This window comes from Ruditapes philippinarum, unplaced genomic scaffold (assembly GCF_026571515.1).
Source record: "Ruditapes philippinarum isolate M1 unplaced genomic scaffold, ASM2657151v2 ctg1519_1_1_1_1, whole genome shotgun sequence".
NCBI classification, from domain to species: Eukaryota; Metazoa; Mollusca; class Bivalvia; order Venerida; family Veneridae; genus Ruditapes; species Ruditapes philippinarum.
In genome coordinates, this window is record NW_026865600.1 from 206,039 (window position 1) to 221,211 (window position 15,173).

General features: G+C 30.6%; 1 protein-coding gene across 2 annotated transcripts in view; it reads right to left on the minus strand.

The window, feature by feature from the left end:
* Positions 1–735: 735 nt before the first annotated feature.
* Positions 736–15,173, minus strand: part of LOC132729693 (ras-related and estrogen-regulated growth inhibitor-like) — a 45,518-nt gene continuing 31,080 nt past the window's right edge. For both annotated transcript variants that reach the window (XM_060715516.1, XM_060715514.1), the window contains exons 2-4: positions 6,633–6,689; positions 5,988–6,061; positions 736–1,385 (exon numbers count right to left, since the gene is read on the minus strand). In XM_060715516.1, coding sequence (XP_060571499.1) covers positions 939–1,385; positions 5,988–6,061; positions 6,633–6,689 — 578 coding nt within the window. In that variant the 3' untranslated portion in view covers positions 736–938. The remainder of the gene's footprint in view (positions 1,386–5,987; positions 6,062–6,632; positions 6,690–15,173) is intronic.

Consider the following 15,173-nt stretch of genomic DNA (forward strand, 5'->3'; position numbering starts at 1 on the left):
CTTAACTGATAATGAATTGCTTTCAAAGTTCATTTAGTCATTTTTAATGCGGCTCGGAGTCTGCCTTTTATCCAATGCTCGTAGGTTGAGGGCTCAAAATGTGTTTGTGTGTATAAATCATGCGATGTTTTACCGTGCATTGCACTTTTATAGTATAATAAAACTAAACAAAAATGTAATAAAAATGCCAAAAAAGAATGTTGCTGGTTTTAGAGCATGTTTTTCTTCTTTCAGAATATGAGGTCAGCTTCACGCTTAACATATCCTGATAAAATGCATGGCAAAGTTACTGTAATACCGATTGATGCTAATTTCAAGGCAGATAATAAATGATAGTACTGCAGGCTGTTTGGCTTATTTATATGTTGCCTATTCTTAAATAACCATTTATAACACTAAAACCAAAATAATGGCGGTAATGGGAATTTTAAGTTTGGTGGCAGCGCTTTGCAAAATAAAAAAATCTATGGTAAATACTGGTCCCACAATTTGTGTAACCATATCTTTTATCATTATTGTAAAATGCTCTATTCTCGAAAACAGCTTCAATATCTTCATTTCACATTTTCAGTAACAAGTCGGTTTAAATAAAAAGTAAACAGAACTCCTCTCCTTGAAGTACTCCATTCAAATACTGGTCCGACACTTATTGTTTAAATCTTTCTGCTGACATAAATATTTTAAAGCCACGGCAATTTCGATCGATGGTCATATCCTAAAAAGATGACAAAAAAGACAAGATGACGTATTTAAATTTTAAAAGCATACTCTGTTTACAACAGATTCATTCATATGAATTACAGTATTCAATTTAATATATCTAATATTCATATATCAATTTATGTTTATAATTTATATACACATGCAACACACATTGATCCGTGTTTTAATGATATGCGTGCACATCATAAATCAATCACATGCACGGAAATAACGTGCTATAAAGTCGATGTTCTAGAACGCCAGGTCCTTTCAGCAAGACTTCTAAGAGACTGCTGAATCTGCAGCTTGGCGGCAACTGCAGGGTTTGACATGAAACGAGTTAGTTTTTCGCGTTTCTTCATCACCAACCTAACTTGCTTAGCTAATACTGTGAACACCTCAAAAACACTATCTCTAGCCTCGCTTGCAGAGGTCTCAAAAAAGAACAAATTATATTCTGCACAAGTTCTTGAAAGGTCAGTGTCTGACACTTCTTTTCTATCAATGAGATCTGATTTATTGGCCACTAGACCGATTGGAATTTGACTGTCTTCTCTAATGTTGTGGATATGATCCACTATGTTTCTTGCTAAATCAAAGCTGTCTCTATCTATGATAGCATAAACAACTATAACACAATCTGCCCATCGCACTTGTTCTTCACTTATGTCTTCCTTCTTGACCTGAAATGAGATATATTTTTATAAATACATGTAAATAGTTTTAAATGATATAATTGTTAAAATGTTTAAGTGAAAGTATTTTTATTAAACCTTTATTTTACCTTTATATTGAAATGCAGGCCGTATATTGAATATGTGTTGTCTTGTCATATATGATGTTTTATTGATGTATAATTCTCAAAGATTTTATGCTCTTTTTACTAAATTGGTAAAACAACAACAACAACAACAACAACAACAACAAAAAGAATGATAAAAAAAATAAATAAAAAAGTATATATTAAACTACTGATTGCTATTTATAAAATGATGAAAGGTTTCATGGAAGAAATAATTATCAGTATTAGTTAATTTTTGGTTGACACAATGTTACAATGTTAACATATGTAACACGTTGTGTAATGGAGACAATGTAAATGCATTTCTTTCACTAACACAAATAATTGATGTTGAAGCGTTAAGTAATCTGCATTAAATTTTATGAATAAATTAATAGTCCAATGACAATAAAATACATTGTAACTATGATATTAAGAGATAAGTAATTATTATGTATACATACTTTGTTAATAAATTATTAATTACAATTATGTAACTAATGCAATTCTTCAATTTTTATCTATACAATTATATAAGCTATGCGATCTTTTAATGATAAATTGATTCTATAATTCCATCATATTCATACTTCAAACGTAGATTCTATAACATTGGGGCAATCTTTGGCAATAACGTAGTAACATCTATGGGTAGCATATGGAAACACTAATTGTTTAAAAACTGGACATTTCGCTTCATATTAATGGAACTCCATTGAAGTAAAAAACTTAAAAACAACATGAATTTGTATTTCTTGTAAAGATCAGCTTTGGCACCTATACAACAATTAAATATGCAAAAGCTAATTAAGAAATATACTACGAAATCGTGGGTTTTTGCTGTGCTTGTAAGGTTTGCGTGCAAAGTGTTGCAACGCTTTTCAATGTTTGGTCATTTTTTACAATTGAAATAATTATTCTGGAAAAACGGAGAGAGCGAATGCTATGAAATTTTGCATACGATTTACGTTATGATATGTACAACCAATGGAACATTGATCTCGATTTTTTTAGTTCAGTAATGTCCAAAAATCTGGAAACAAAGTGATACCTCGGAAGCATTAATCACAACAAAATTACATGAGACTTGCAGACTCGGTTAAATTGAGTCTCTACGTGAGGGATAACGAACAAATGCAACAGCCTCACGCCCCCTAGCACCGGCTTGAGCGGTACTCAATTCTCAAAAGTAAATAGAGCTGGCATCAATGATCAAGAAGGACCAGAAAAATATAACAAGTCCTTTAACGAGTCCTTTTAACAATTCTTAAGCTTACGTGTTTCAATCGAGCTTTACAACCGACTTAAATGTATACAAATCATGCAATCTGCACACCTGCTTCCAAACAACACTTGTAATTTCCAGAAACAAACAATTTGATAAACAACAACATAAATTACAAGCCACGTTAGAACATCTAATTTACTTGACATGTTAAGATGCATGATGAAGTTCGGTGCTGTCGGAACATGTTGGAAGTATTCTTTTACGTTAGCGATATCTTTGAAGTTAGAAATTCTTGATTCAAATAAAAGAAGGAAAAAAATTACGTAAAGGCAAATGTACAGAAGTCTATGCTTTTTAAAAGATTAAACAGTTCAGTGCACGGTTTCGTTTCGTGCTATGTGTTATCTTTACCACACATTTGACAAAAAACATCAGAAAATAGAGTACTTCACTTCAGTGTTGTTATATTTTCTGGTCCTTCGGGATCATTGATGCCAGCACTATTAAGTGTTGAGAATTGAGTACCGCTCAAGCCGGTGCTAGGGGGCGTGAGGGATGTTGCACTTATTCATTATCCCTCATGTACAGACTCAATCAAACCGAGTCTGCAATTCTTATTTAATTTTGTTGTGATTAATGCTTCCGAGGGATCACTTTGTTTCCAGAATTTTGTACTTCACAACAGCAGGTGTCAAGTGCTGTGTTGCAGCTGTAAAAAGTTGCCCCGTACTTCACTTCAGTGTTGTTATATTTTCTGGTCCTTCGGGATCATTGATGCCAGCACTATTAAGTGTTGAGAATTGAGTACCGCTCAAGCCGGTGCTAGGGGGCGTGAGGGATGTTGCACTTATTCATTATCCCTCATGTACAGACTCAATCAAACCGAGTCTGCAATTCTTATGTAATTTTGTTGTGAATAATGCTTCCGAGGGATCACTTTGTTTCCAGAATTTTTTACTATACAAATTTTTTTTTTCTTGTTTTTTTTGGTTGCACCATCATTTTTGAAATCAGCTTTACTGCTGGAACGAATACCTCAGGTGCCCCTCTTCTATATTATAGGCAAGAGCAGGTACATGAGTAGAACCACCGACGTCCTGTAAGCTAGCTGGTGACCGAAGTCTATGATTGGATTCGAAACAACGATGTCGGAAGTGGTTTGAAAAACATTATAACCAATAACGAAGAATGAACATATTGATAATACGAATTTAATACGTTTAATCCCATTAAGAAATCAATAATTTGAAATTTGAATGTGTTATCATCGAATGTTATTGAATTAGTTTTCTTAAATAATCTAGAAATTCACAATGGTTGTAAGACAGATACTCTTTTGAAAACTACATAAGATAATTTATTTAACTGTGCAAAGAAACGTTTTAATCGAAAATAAATCGAGGGTTTAAGACCTCGTTTGACAGTTTATCAACCAATGAATTTGGCGTTTCTTTTACATTTCGGTAATTTCAAGGACAGATCATTATCAACAATCATACTTTTACTATTGGTTTATTTTTTTCAATTTAGTCCTTAGTTACAATGCAAAATTCCACAAAACAATTTTGTTCAGTCATTTAGTTTAAAAACGGAGACTAAAAAGTCTTTAAAAATTTGACTTATTTCTGGAAATACCCACCACCACCAACAACTACATATGCTCTTGAAATTTTGCATACTCACTCAGGTGACAATAACTACATGAAATGCAGAAAAAATAAGGCATTTGCTGACCTTATTGTGAATAATTTGGCCTTGAAATAACTAAAATTTTCAAATTCAAGGGCACATAATTCAAAGCTAGGTCGGTTGCCCGTTGTAGGGATGAAACTGTTTCTCTGTTGATAATCCAATATCATGAGGTCTTAATACATTCCATTATATAGTTTTCAGTCGGTTCTATGTCTTTAATCGACCCTTGCATACGCCTTTTATTTTCTATTTTAATACTTGCAAAACTATTTGCCGCTCTTCACAAATTGAAACATTATTAAAAGGACTATAAAAAGGATGAAATGTATAAATCCAAGAAAGTTCATGTTATTACAAAAGGTTGAAATGAACATTTTATATTAATCAAAAATGTTCTATGATATCCAGATATTTCATGAACAAATAGCAAATAAATAGATACTGCAAAAGAGCCAAGATGTGATTCATTAAAATGAAGGAACTTTGCTAGAAGCGGAAACACTTAGTTAACGCCTTGGAAAACTTTACTATATGTTTGTGATCCAAAACGAGACAAATTTGAAAACATATCTTATCGATGATAAAACATCATTTATTTTATCAAAGTAATTTAACTACCACAGATAAAGGTAAAAATTGATATTGCAAAAAATATCAGAAATATAACATCTGTTGTGATGAACGGTCGTCAAAGAATAAGTTATATAGCATCTCCAATAGAATGTACTGGGAGACCTTTCATAGCCTCTAACTGAATGAAATGTGTACAAGCTAAGCAATCTTAACATCTGCTAGCAAAAAAGCTCTTGTCGAGTAATTTAGAGAACAAACAACTTGATAAACAACAACAACAGAAGGATAAACCGTGTTTAAACACCTACTTTATTACCATCATAAGATGTCAGATAAACTTTAGAACCGGCATGAAAGTGTAAGTAATCTGCTTCACATTTACAATTAATTACTTTTATTTTCTCACAGGATTAAAATGATCGACGCAAGGTAGAAAATGAAAGGAAGAATCCCAGATAGAATTGAATCGACAAAGTATATATTTGAAATACGGCTCAACTTGGAGTTTGTTTCAGAGAAAGCATGTATTAACAGAGTCTAGAAACTGTTAAAGTTGTTGCATGAATGTTAGAAATTATGATCATAGATGTGTAGTTAAACAGGGAAATTATAATAAACAAGCAACCTTTTACAAACATTATCTGCCGAAAAAAGACGTAAACATAATTTAATAAGTGATTAACACAATAATGAAATTGAAATAGACAATTATAATTAAAATAATCATTTTAGGGATAAAATAATCTGTTGAAAGAAATGTTTTGAGTGATGACGTTAACATTATTTGATTTGACTCGAAATTCTTATAAATATAATAAACCTGAGAATGCATGTTGCTATATGTGTATCTTCCATAAAATAATAGCTATTGAACAAATAAGTTAGGTAGCTATATTAAATACATATAATTATGAAGTTGCATTGGTATTTGATGTAAAAGCATTGCAATATTTACATGTAAGACAAAGAGAACAACATGTTGAATAACGAGCCCGAAAAGTATATGTTTACCTGTCCTAATGTATCAATTATGTGCAACGTCACATGTTTGCCATCTATTACTGTACAGTGACTGTAAAGCATTTCTGAAATCACAACAATTTTCAATGTAAGAAAATCTCAAATATACAAACATATAATGAGTAAGTCACTGTGTTCAAAGAATAACAATTTACCAAACTTATGACCAGTACAAAATATAAAAATTACAATAGTTGATTTTATAAATTTAATATTCATTGAAGAGGTATCGGCAAAAATGTGTTTAAAACTCTGCCTTTAAAACCCTGTTTTATATATGTGTATCATTTAATGGTTTAATTGTTAACATCAAAAGTTGATAGGAAAAAAAATCAGCGCCTCCTTATAAATCATCATAATCACTCTTGCCGAAAAAGCGCCGTCCATGAACAGACTCTGTCCAACCGAACCTGCAACATTTTCAATTTTTCCGTTTTGGACTTCCTTTAGAGATTCTTATTTTCTCTTTTTTGACACAAATACCGACTGATATAATTAAACACCTCGTCAATGTGCTATTTCTATCCGAGGATGTTTCATCCGTTTTAAATAGTTACATCTAAAATGTTTAAAAAGGCTGAAAACTGTCAGATTTTATGTTTATGGGGTTGAAATTTTCAAAAAAATAATGCTTACCAAGCTCCGAGTTGTAATCTCCAATGAAACGCTTAGTTAGATATCGCACCGTCAATGCTGAAAATATAAATAACAAATTCGGGTTGGTATTTATAAAAATAATATAAGAAAAACAAGTTTGTTTTAGAAATAAGTAAAAAGTACGTTATTATATTAAAAAAATAGTCCGTTTTGCAACATTTGTACTGGCAACCAAGCACAAACTGACAAAGATATGAATTCCAACGAGGAGATAATATTTCAGAAAGTTTATGATGAAACATATTTCGATACCACTAATCAGATTTGCTATGTCTTTTCAGCTGTTTATCTTCTTATTATAGAAATATTTGCTAATTTACATATCTTCATCGTCTGCATTATTTCTGCTATGTGATTGAATTTGATAACATAAACCGAAATTTGTCAAATATAATTGTATCTGAAATAACAGGTTATCATTCGCGACTTGTTTGTTAGCACATTTTAACACTCATCTTTACAAGTTTAATTCTGTTCTGATTATTCTTTCAAAAAGATATAGTTCAAAGGGCTTTACGTTGTTATTTGTTAAAAGAAACTATTTTTCAAAAATAAGTTATGTTACTGCATATTGCGTAAGAATGCTATGTGATTGAATTTGATAACATAAACCGAAATTTGTCAAATACAATTGTATCTGAAATAACAGGTTATCATTCGCGACTTGTTTGTTAGCACATTTTAACACTCTTAACAAGTTTAATTCTGTTCTGATTATTCTTTCAAAAAGATATAGTTCGAAGGGTTTTACGTTGTTATTTGTTAAAAGAAACTATTTTTCAAAAATAAGTTATGTTACTGCATATTGCGTGAGAATGTAATATTTACAAAAGTCAATACATTTCCTAATATTATTCACTTATTGAGGTAAGACGATATTCTTTTAAATTCTTTTAAATCAATATCGCCGTATCATTATCTTTTTATTGAAACTGAAACATTCCTTGTCGGTAATCTGAAACATACATGAATTATATCAGTGATTTTAATGTATGTTATAACAGATGTAACATGAGGTCGTAAAGATAACTACCTTACAAGTTCTATAAATTCTATAAATAAACAATAAACTGTTTTAAAAGATGGATCAGACAGAAAAGACATTGGAGCATGGCTTGAAATGATCTAATTAAATGAATCATTGAAGTCTCAATGCAATTTTACTTCCTCAAAACTGGCTACCGTCCATGAACAGGCTCAATCAAACCGAGCCTGCAACATTTTCAATTTTGCCGTGTTGGGCTTTCTTGAGGGATGCTGTTTTTCTCCATCTCGATACACCATTATTATCTACAATGCTTATAAGTTATCAATGACTTTACATTTATGAGAAGTACATATTAATACAGCAAACGTATCTTTATTTACGTGAATATCATACTTAAGATCAAACTTTAGAATCCATCTTAAACAAGTATTTCTTCCTGATCTTAAATCTTCTTCATTAAAATTGTAATGTTTTTCTTTGTTTGTTATTGATACACTACAGTGCAAAATGTTTTTTGTTTGTTTGTTGAAATGCATTATAGAATCTTTGATTAAGGTGAATTATCTTATCTTCCTTTTTGGAAATGTAAATACTCAGAATGTTAAACATTGTTATGACATGATATGCATATGTCTTATCGCAAATGAAAGATTTATGTCATTAGGCCTAGAAACATTTAAACAATACTTATCGTTAATTGAAGGGCTTTATTTCCTCATTGTTGTCTTCAATGTTATCTTTGATTTGAGATAATTCAATGGTTATTTAAACTGATACATCTTTCCTTGGAAACAATAATACTTTTTTTGCAAAAACAAGATCAAAAGATCATTCACATCTAAACATCACAGTATGAAATGCTTCCAGCCAAAGGAGAAGTATAAGGACCCTGTTTACTTATATACATTGTTCAAATAGTTTGAAATATCATTTTAACATTGGAATCTCAAATATCCTTTACTGCGTTTATTTAGGCATTCAATCTTATTTATTCCGTATTAAAAATGTTTCGGATGTGTTTGTCTAAGTATTTCTTTGAAAAGTTTTAATAATTTATAGGGACAGTACATTTAGGTTATGGTTTCTATGACAGTAGACACCACGGTTTTAAAATAAAATAGAAGACTCTCTGAAATAGAAATGGAAGACCTAGTTGGCACACTTCAAAAATATACAATGTGTCCTTGGACAGGACACTCATAAGCTTTCATAGCTTTATGCTCAGTCCCAAATGTATTGTGTAAATATTGTTCATTATAATGTAAATATTGAGTAAAATATGTTTAAACCAAACCAATGTTTTGAAATATCAGTTTTAAGCATTTCATTTTATAAAGGCAAATATCAAACTGCCATTTGAAACAAACATGGGCCTGCAAGAAAGTCATTGCCCTATTTTTTATGGGACAAGAAATTTATCTTGAGCCACAGAAGATTAGATGAATGATAGTAACAAATGCTAGCAGTTCCTATGTATAACACTTAATTTAAATTCTAAACAAAATTACAATTGCTGATATCATATAACGGTGGGAGATATGTTGTTCCCTGTCGGACATGGCAACTAAATTGCAATGTTTCTGTAAATAATCTTTGTATTGCAATTATAGTGAATCAGAAGAAAACAGGCACAATCAAACCGAGTATTCAATTTCTGCTTTTCGGGCGTTCTATAGGGACATCGTATTTTCTAACTATCTGTGAAGACTAATAACTGATTTTTGGGAGGGATGTTCGTTAAGTAATTCAGAGGTCTGCCTGTCATCCCAGGGATCGTCGTTCTAGTAAAAACTACCTCAAGAAAGCGGGGTTGACAATAGATGAAACAAGATATCAAGCTTTCATCAAAAGCGAGCAAAAACAATGTTAATTCATGTTCACGTTTAACAATTGATTAACTCGCGCTTATCTTTTAATAAATATCTGTGTTCATTTTTTTAATATTTCTGAATAATTTATGCAGTCATGAAAACCTACACTTGAAAACCTTAAAATAATCTTTCATAGTCATTTTTACCTTATCTAGTTATAAGCCGAACACAACAAAACTAAACAACTCATTTTAGTTTGGTATACCAGGGAAATAACACATGGTGAAAATAATTTCTTATATTTTTTGTTCAAATTACTGTATTACGCTTAGGCGCCTTGCTTTGATTAGTGTCATATTATGTCATATTAAATAATTAGCATAGCTTGTAACTAAAGAACGTTCTTGTTTTAATCAAATTAAATATTGTAAGCTGTCAAAAATGTGTAGTTATACAGTAAATTGTGAATATATAATATCTAAGTATTCAATAAATGCCAATATGTTAACGCTAATTGAAATTAATATCCCTTTACCCCCAAAATTACCATCCGTATTAGCAAGATTGTTGAAATAATAGCATTCCGTTTCGCTTATATGAAATATGTCGGTGTATTTATTGTACGTTATAAAAGATATTACATGAGGTTGTGTTAGTATGTCTAACGACTTACAAGTTCTATAAAAGTAATGCTAGAAGTAAGCAACTTTTGTTTACCAGATGTAAAAGATGAATTAGCTTGGAAAGTATGGCTTGAACATTATTTAATCTTATTAAACGATGAATTGAAAACTCAAAGAAGTATGCATTTATGTCTTTAAAACGGACCTTTGATGCAACATTATTATCTATTTTCTAATACACTGTATGTCAATATGATTTAATGAGAATTAGATATATTGGTACAACAAATTTACGTTTAGTGGCTGCATGGCCGAGTGGGGAACAAGTCGGACTAGTAATCTAATAATCGCTAGTTGCATGGGTTTAAACCCCCCCCCCCCCCAGGGGCAAGTCATTGTTTCCTTGAGCATGAAACTTTGTACTGATGACTCGGTACTGGTTCGTTCAAGGAACGGATTCGAAAATGTCTCTATAAGCTTATAGCTTCCTACCCAACTGAACTAAAATAAATTCTGTATAAACCAAATTAGCGTTTATCTCAATAAATATCATACCCATAGTCAAATTTTAAACCCTCCTTAAACTAGCCTTTTTCCATGATCTCTTTTCATTTTCTTTGATTAGAAATTGTAATATTATTTTCGATGTTATATTACGTTTCAGTGCAAAATGTTTCCTTTGTTATAGTGCATAATAGAATTTACTGTTAATATCTTTATCTCTTTCATTTCAGACATTTAAACAAAGGCTTAGAATTGATATTAAATATGCATTTGACTGATCGTTGTCATTATGCATTATTTACTCTTGTTAAATATAGCATTTTAACAATACTTATCATTAATGGAGAAGTATTATTTCCTTATTGTTATCTTAAGTCTACTTAACTTTGATTTAAGATAATTTCAATGGTTTCTAAAGTGATACATATATTCCTGGAAACAATACCTTCATTTCCTACTTTATGTATGAAAACTGAATAAATTATAGCTCCTAAGATTATTCTCTCAGTGATCATAAGAGCAGTATAAGGGTCTAGTTTACGATATATGTTGCTCATATGCTTTAATAAAATATTGTGATTTTGGAATCTTACATATCTCTAGAAGTTTTTACATGTCGTAATTAAAGAGTATGTATAGATTTTTATTGCACTTGGGAAATCTCTCCTTTCAAGCATTAACAATAAGAACGAACATAATAATAATAATAATAAAATATTATCTAACAAGAAAGCAGGTTTCTTGTAACAGAGGCTATTATTTTCTTGTTGTTTTCTTACATGATATTTTAGATATTTAATTATAGCAAATTTGCAGACTGATAAGTATCTTCTTGGCAACAATTACACTGTAACTTGCTAATTACCTTGCTTCTGGTGAAATCATATGAATGTATTTATCAATATTTAGACAAGTATTGCGTGTTCATTTTTCTTATATTTCTATATAATTATGCAGTGATGAAAACCTACATTTGAAAACCTTAAAGCAATCATTTACAGACATTTTACCTTATCCAGTTACAACCTGAGCAAAGCAAAACTGAACAAATCATTTTATTTTGGTATAGAAGCGAAATAACACATGGTTAAAATAATTTCTTATATTTTTCGTTCAAATTACTGTGTTATGTTTAGGCGCCTTGCTTAGATTAGTGTCATTTTATGTCATATTAAGTAATTAGCATAGCTTGTAACTAAGGAACGTTCTTGTTTTAATCAAATTAAATAATGTAAGTTGTCAAAAATGTGTAGTTAAACAGTAAATTGTGAATATATAATATCTAAGTATTCAATAAATGCCAATATGTTAACGCTAATTGAAATAAATATCCCTATACCCCCAAAATTACCAACCGTATTAGCAAGACCGTTGAAATGATAGCATTCCGTGCCGCTTTAATGAAATATGTCTGTGTATTTATTGCACGTTATAAAAGTTATTACATGTGGTAGTGTAAGTATGTCTAACAACTTACAAGTTCTATTAAAGTTATGCTAGAAGTAAGCACTTTGTGTTTACCAGGTGTAAAAGATGGATCAACTTGGAAAGTATGTCTTGAATATTATTTAATTTTATTAAACGATGAATTGAAGACATTTATTTCCTTAAAACGGACTTTTGATGCAACAATCATTATAATTTATTTTCTAATACATTGTATGTCATTATGTCTTAATGAGAACTAGATATATTGGTACTACAAATTTATGTTTAGTGGCTGCATGGCCGAGTGGGAAACACGACGGACTAGTAATGATCGCTAGTCGCATTGGTTTAAACCCCGCCAGGGGTAAGTCATTGTTTCCTTGAGCATGAAACTATGCACTGATGGCTCAGTACTGCTTGGTTCAAAGGACGGATTCGAAAATGTCCTTATAAGCTTATAGCGTCCTACCCAATTTAACTAAAATAAAATTCTGAATAAACCAAATTTACGTTTATCTCAAAAAATATCATACCCATAGTCAAATTTTAAAACCCATCTTAAACTAGCCTTTTTTTCATGATCTCTTATCTTTTCTTTAATTAGAAATTGTAATGATTTGTCCATGTATTATTTTCGATGTTGTTGATACACTTCGTTTCAGTGCAAAATGCTTCCTTTGTTATAGTGCATAATAGAATCTACATTTTGTACTGTTAATAACTTTATCTCTTTCATTTTAGACATGTAAACAAAGACTTAGAATTGATATTATATGCATTTGACTTATCGTAGATGAAAGATTGATGTCATTATGCCTTATTTACTCTTGTTAAAATAGCATAAAATTGCATTTTAACAATACTTATCATTAATTGGAGAGTATTATTTTCTCATTGTTATCTCAAAATTACTTTGATTTAAGATGGTTTCTTAACTGATACATATATCCCTGGAAACGATACATTCTTTTCCTTCTTTATGTATGAAAACTGAATAAATTATATAAGATCCTAGGATTATTCTCACAGTGTTAAATGATACCGACCATAAGCGCAGTATAAGGGTCTAGTTTACGATATATGTTGCTCATATGTTTAAATAAAATTTTGTGAATTTGGAATCCTAAATATCTCTAGAAATGTTTACATGCATGACGTAATTATAGAGTATGTATATAATTGTCCGATATAATGGTGCAGAACTTGTCATGCGCGAGACTTTTTTTATATGTTCCTGGACATTTCAAGCCTGTTGAGATGTGGCAGTTTTTGATCTCTCATTAAACCATGTATGGAATTTTTACAATTTTACAGTTTTGTTTTTATTGCACGTAGACAATCTCTCCTTTCAAGCATTAACAATAAGAACGAACTTAATAATAATAATAAAATATTATCTAACAAGAAAGCAGGTTTTATTCTTAAGCTGTTTCAACTGATAAAATGTTCATATTTCATTTAAAAAGCCCAGTTTAAACAACGTCAATTGAAATATAAAACAACAACTACAGAAAGGAATTTCATACAATTCTGATATCACACAAATCAGTCAAGCATAAAAACATATTACTGTGTTCATTCCCACCACACTATCTTATTTTAAGTAGACATATATATATATATATATATATATATATATATATATATATATATATATACACAAGGTCTGGCATATGTAAAAAATATATTTTTTTTTCATTTTACAGAGGCTATTATTTTCTTGTTGTTTTCTTACATGATATTTCAGATCTTTATTAATTGCAAAGTTTGCAGACTGATAAGTATCTTCTTGGAAACGATTACACAGTAATTTGCTAATTGCCTTGCTCTGGTGAAATCATATGAATGTATTTATCGATATTTAGATATGTATTGCGTGTTTATTTTCTTATATTTCTATATAATTATGCAGTGATGAAAACCTACATTTGAAAACCTTACACTTCTCTCTTACAGTCATTTTTACCGTATCTAGTTATAAGCCGAACAAAACAAATCTGAAAAGACTCATTTTAGTTTGGTATACAAGCGAAATAACACATGGTGAAAATAATTTCTTATATTTTTCGTTCAAATTACTGTATTATGTTTAGGCGCCTTAGATTAATGTCATATTATGTCATATTAAGTAATTAGCATAGCTTGTAACTAAAGAACGTTCTTGTTATAATCAAATTAAATAATGTAAGTTGTCAAAAATGTGTAGTTAAACAGTAAATTGTGAATATGAATCACCTAAGTATTTAACAAATGCAAATATGTTAAAGCTAATTGAAATTAATATTCCTTAACACCAATATTACCAACCATGTTAGCAAGACTGTTGAAATGATAGCATTCGATGCCGGTAATATTAAATATGTTTTGGTATTTATTGCACGTTATAAAAGATATTACACGTGGTTAAGTGTAAGTATGTCTAACGACTTACAAGTTATGCGAGAAGGGAGCAACTTTTGTTTACCAGATGTAAAAGATGGATCAGCTTGGAAAGTATGTCTTGAATATTATATCAATTGAAGACATGCAACATTATCTTCTTCTTTCTAAAACATTGTATGTCAATGTGACTTAATGAGAACTAGATATTGGTACTGCAAATTAACGTTAAGTGGCGGCATGGCCGATTAGGAAACATGACGGACTAGTAATCTAATGATCGCTATTCGCGTGTGTTTACCCCCCCCCCCCCCCCGGGGCAAGTCGTTGTTTCCTGGAGCATGAAACTTTGCACTGATGGCTCAGTACTGGTTGGTTCAATGAACGGATTCGAAAATGTCTCTATAAGCTTAAAACTTCCTACCCAATTAAACTAAAATAAATTATGGATAAATCATTTACGTTTATCTCAATAAATATCACATCTATAGTCAAATTTTGAAACCCTTCTTCAACTAGCCTTTTTCCAGGATGTCTTTTCATTTTCTTTTAATTGGAAATTGTATTTTTTTCCATGTATTATTTTCGATGATGTTTGATACACTACGTTTCAGTGCAAAATGCTTCCTTTGTTTTAGTGCATAATAGAATTTACTGTTAATAACTTTATCTCTATCATTTTAGACATGTAAACAAAGGCTTAGAATTGATATTATATACATTTGACTTATCGTAGATGAAAGATTGATGTCATTATGCCTTATTTACTCTTGTTGAAATAGCATTT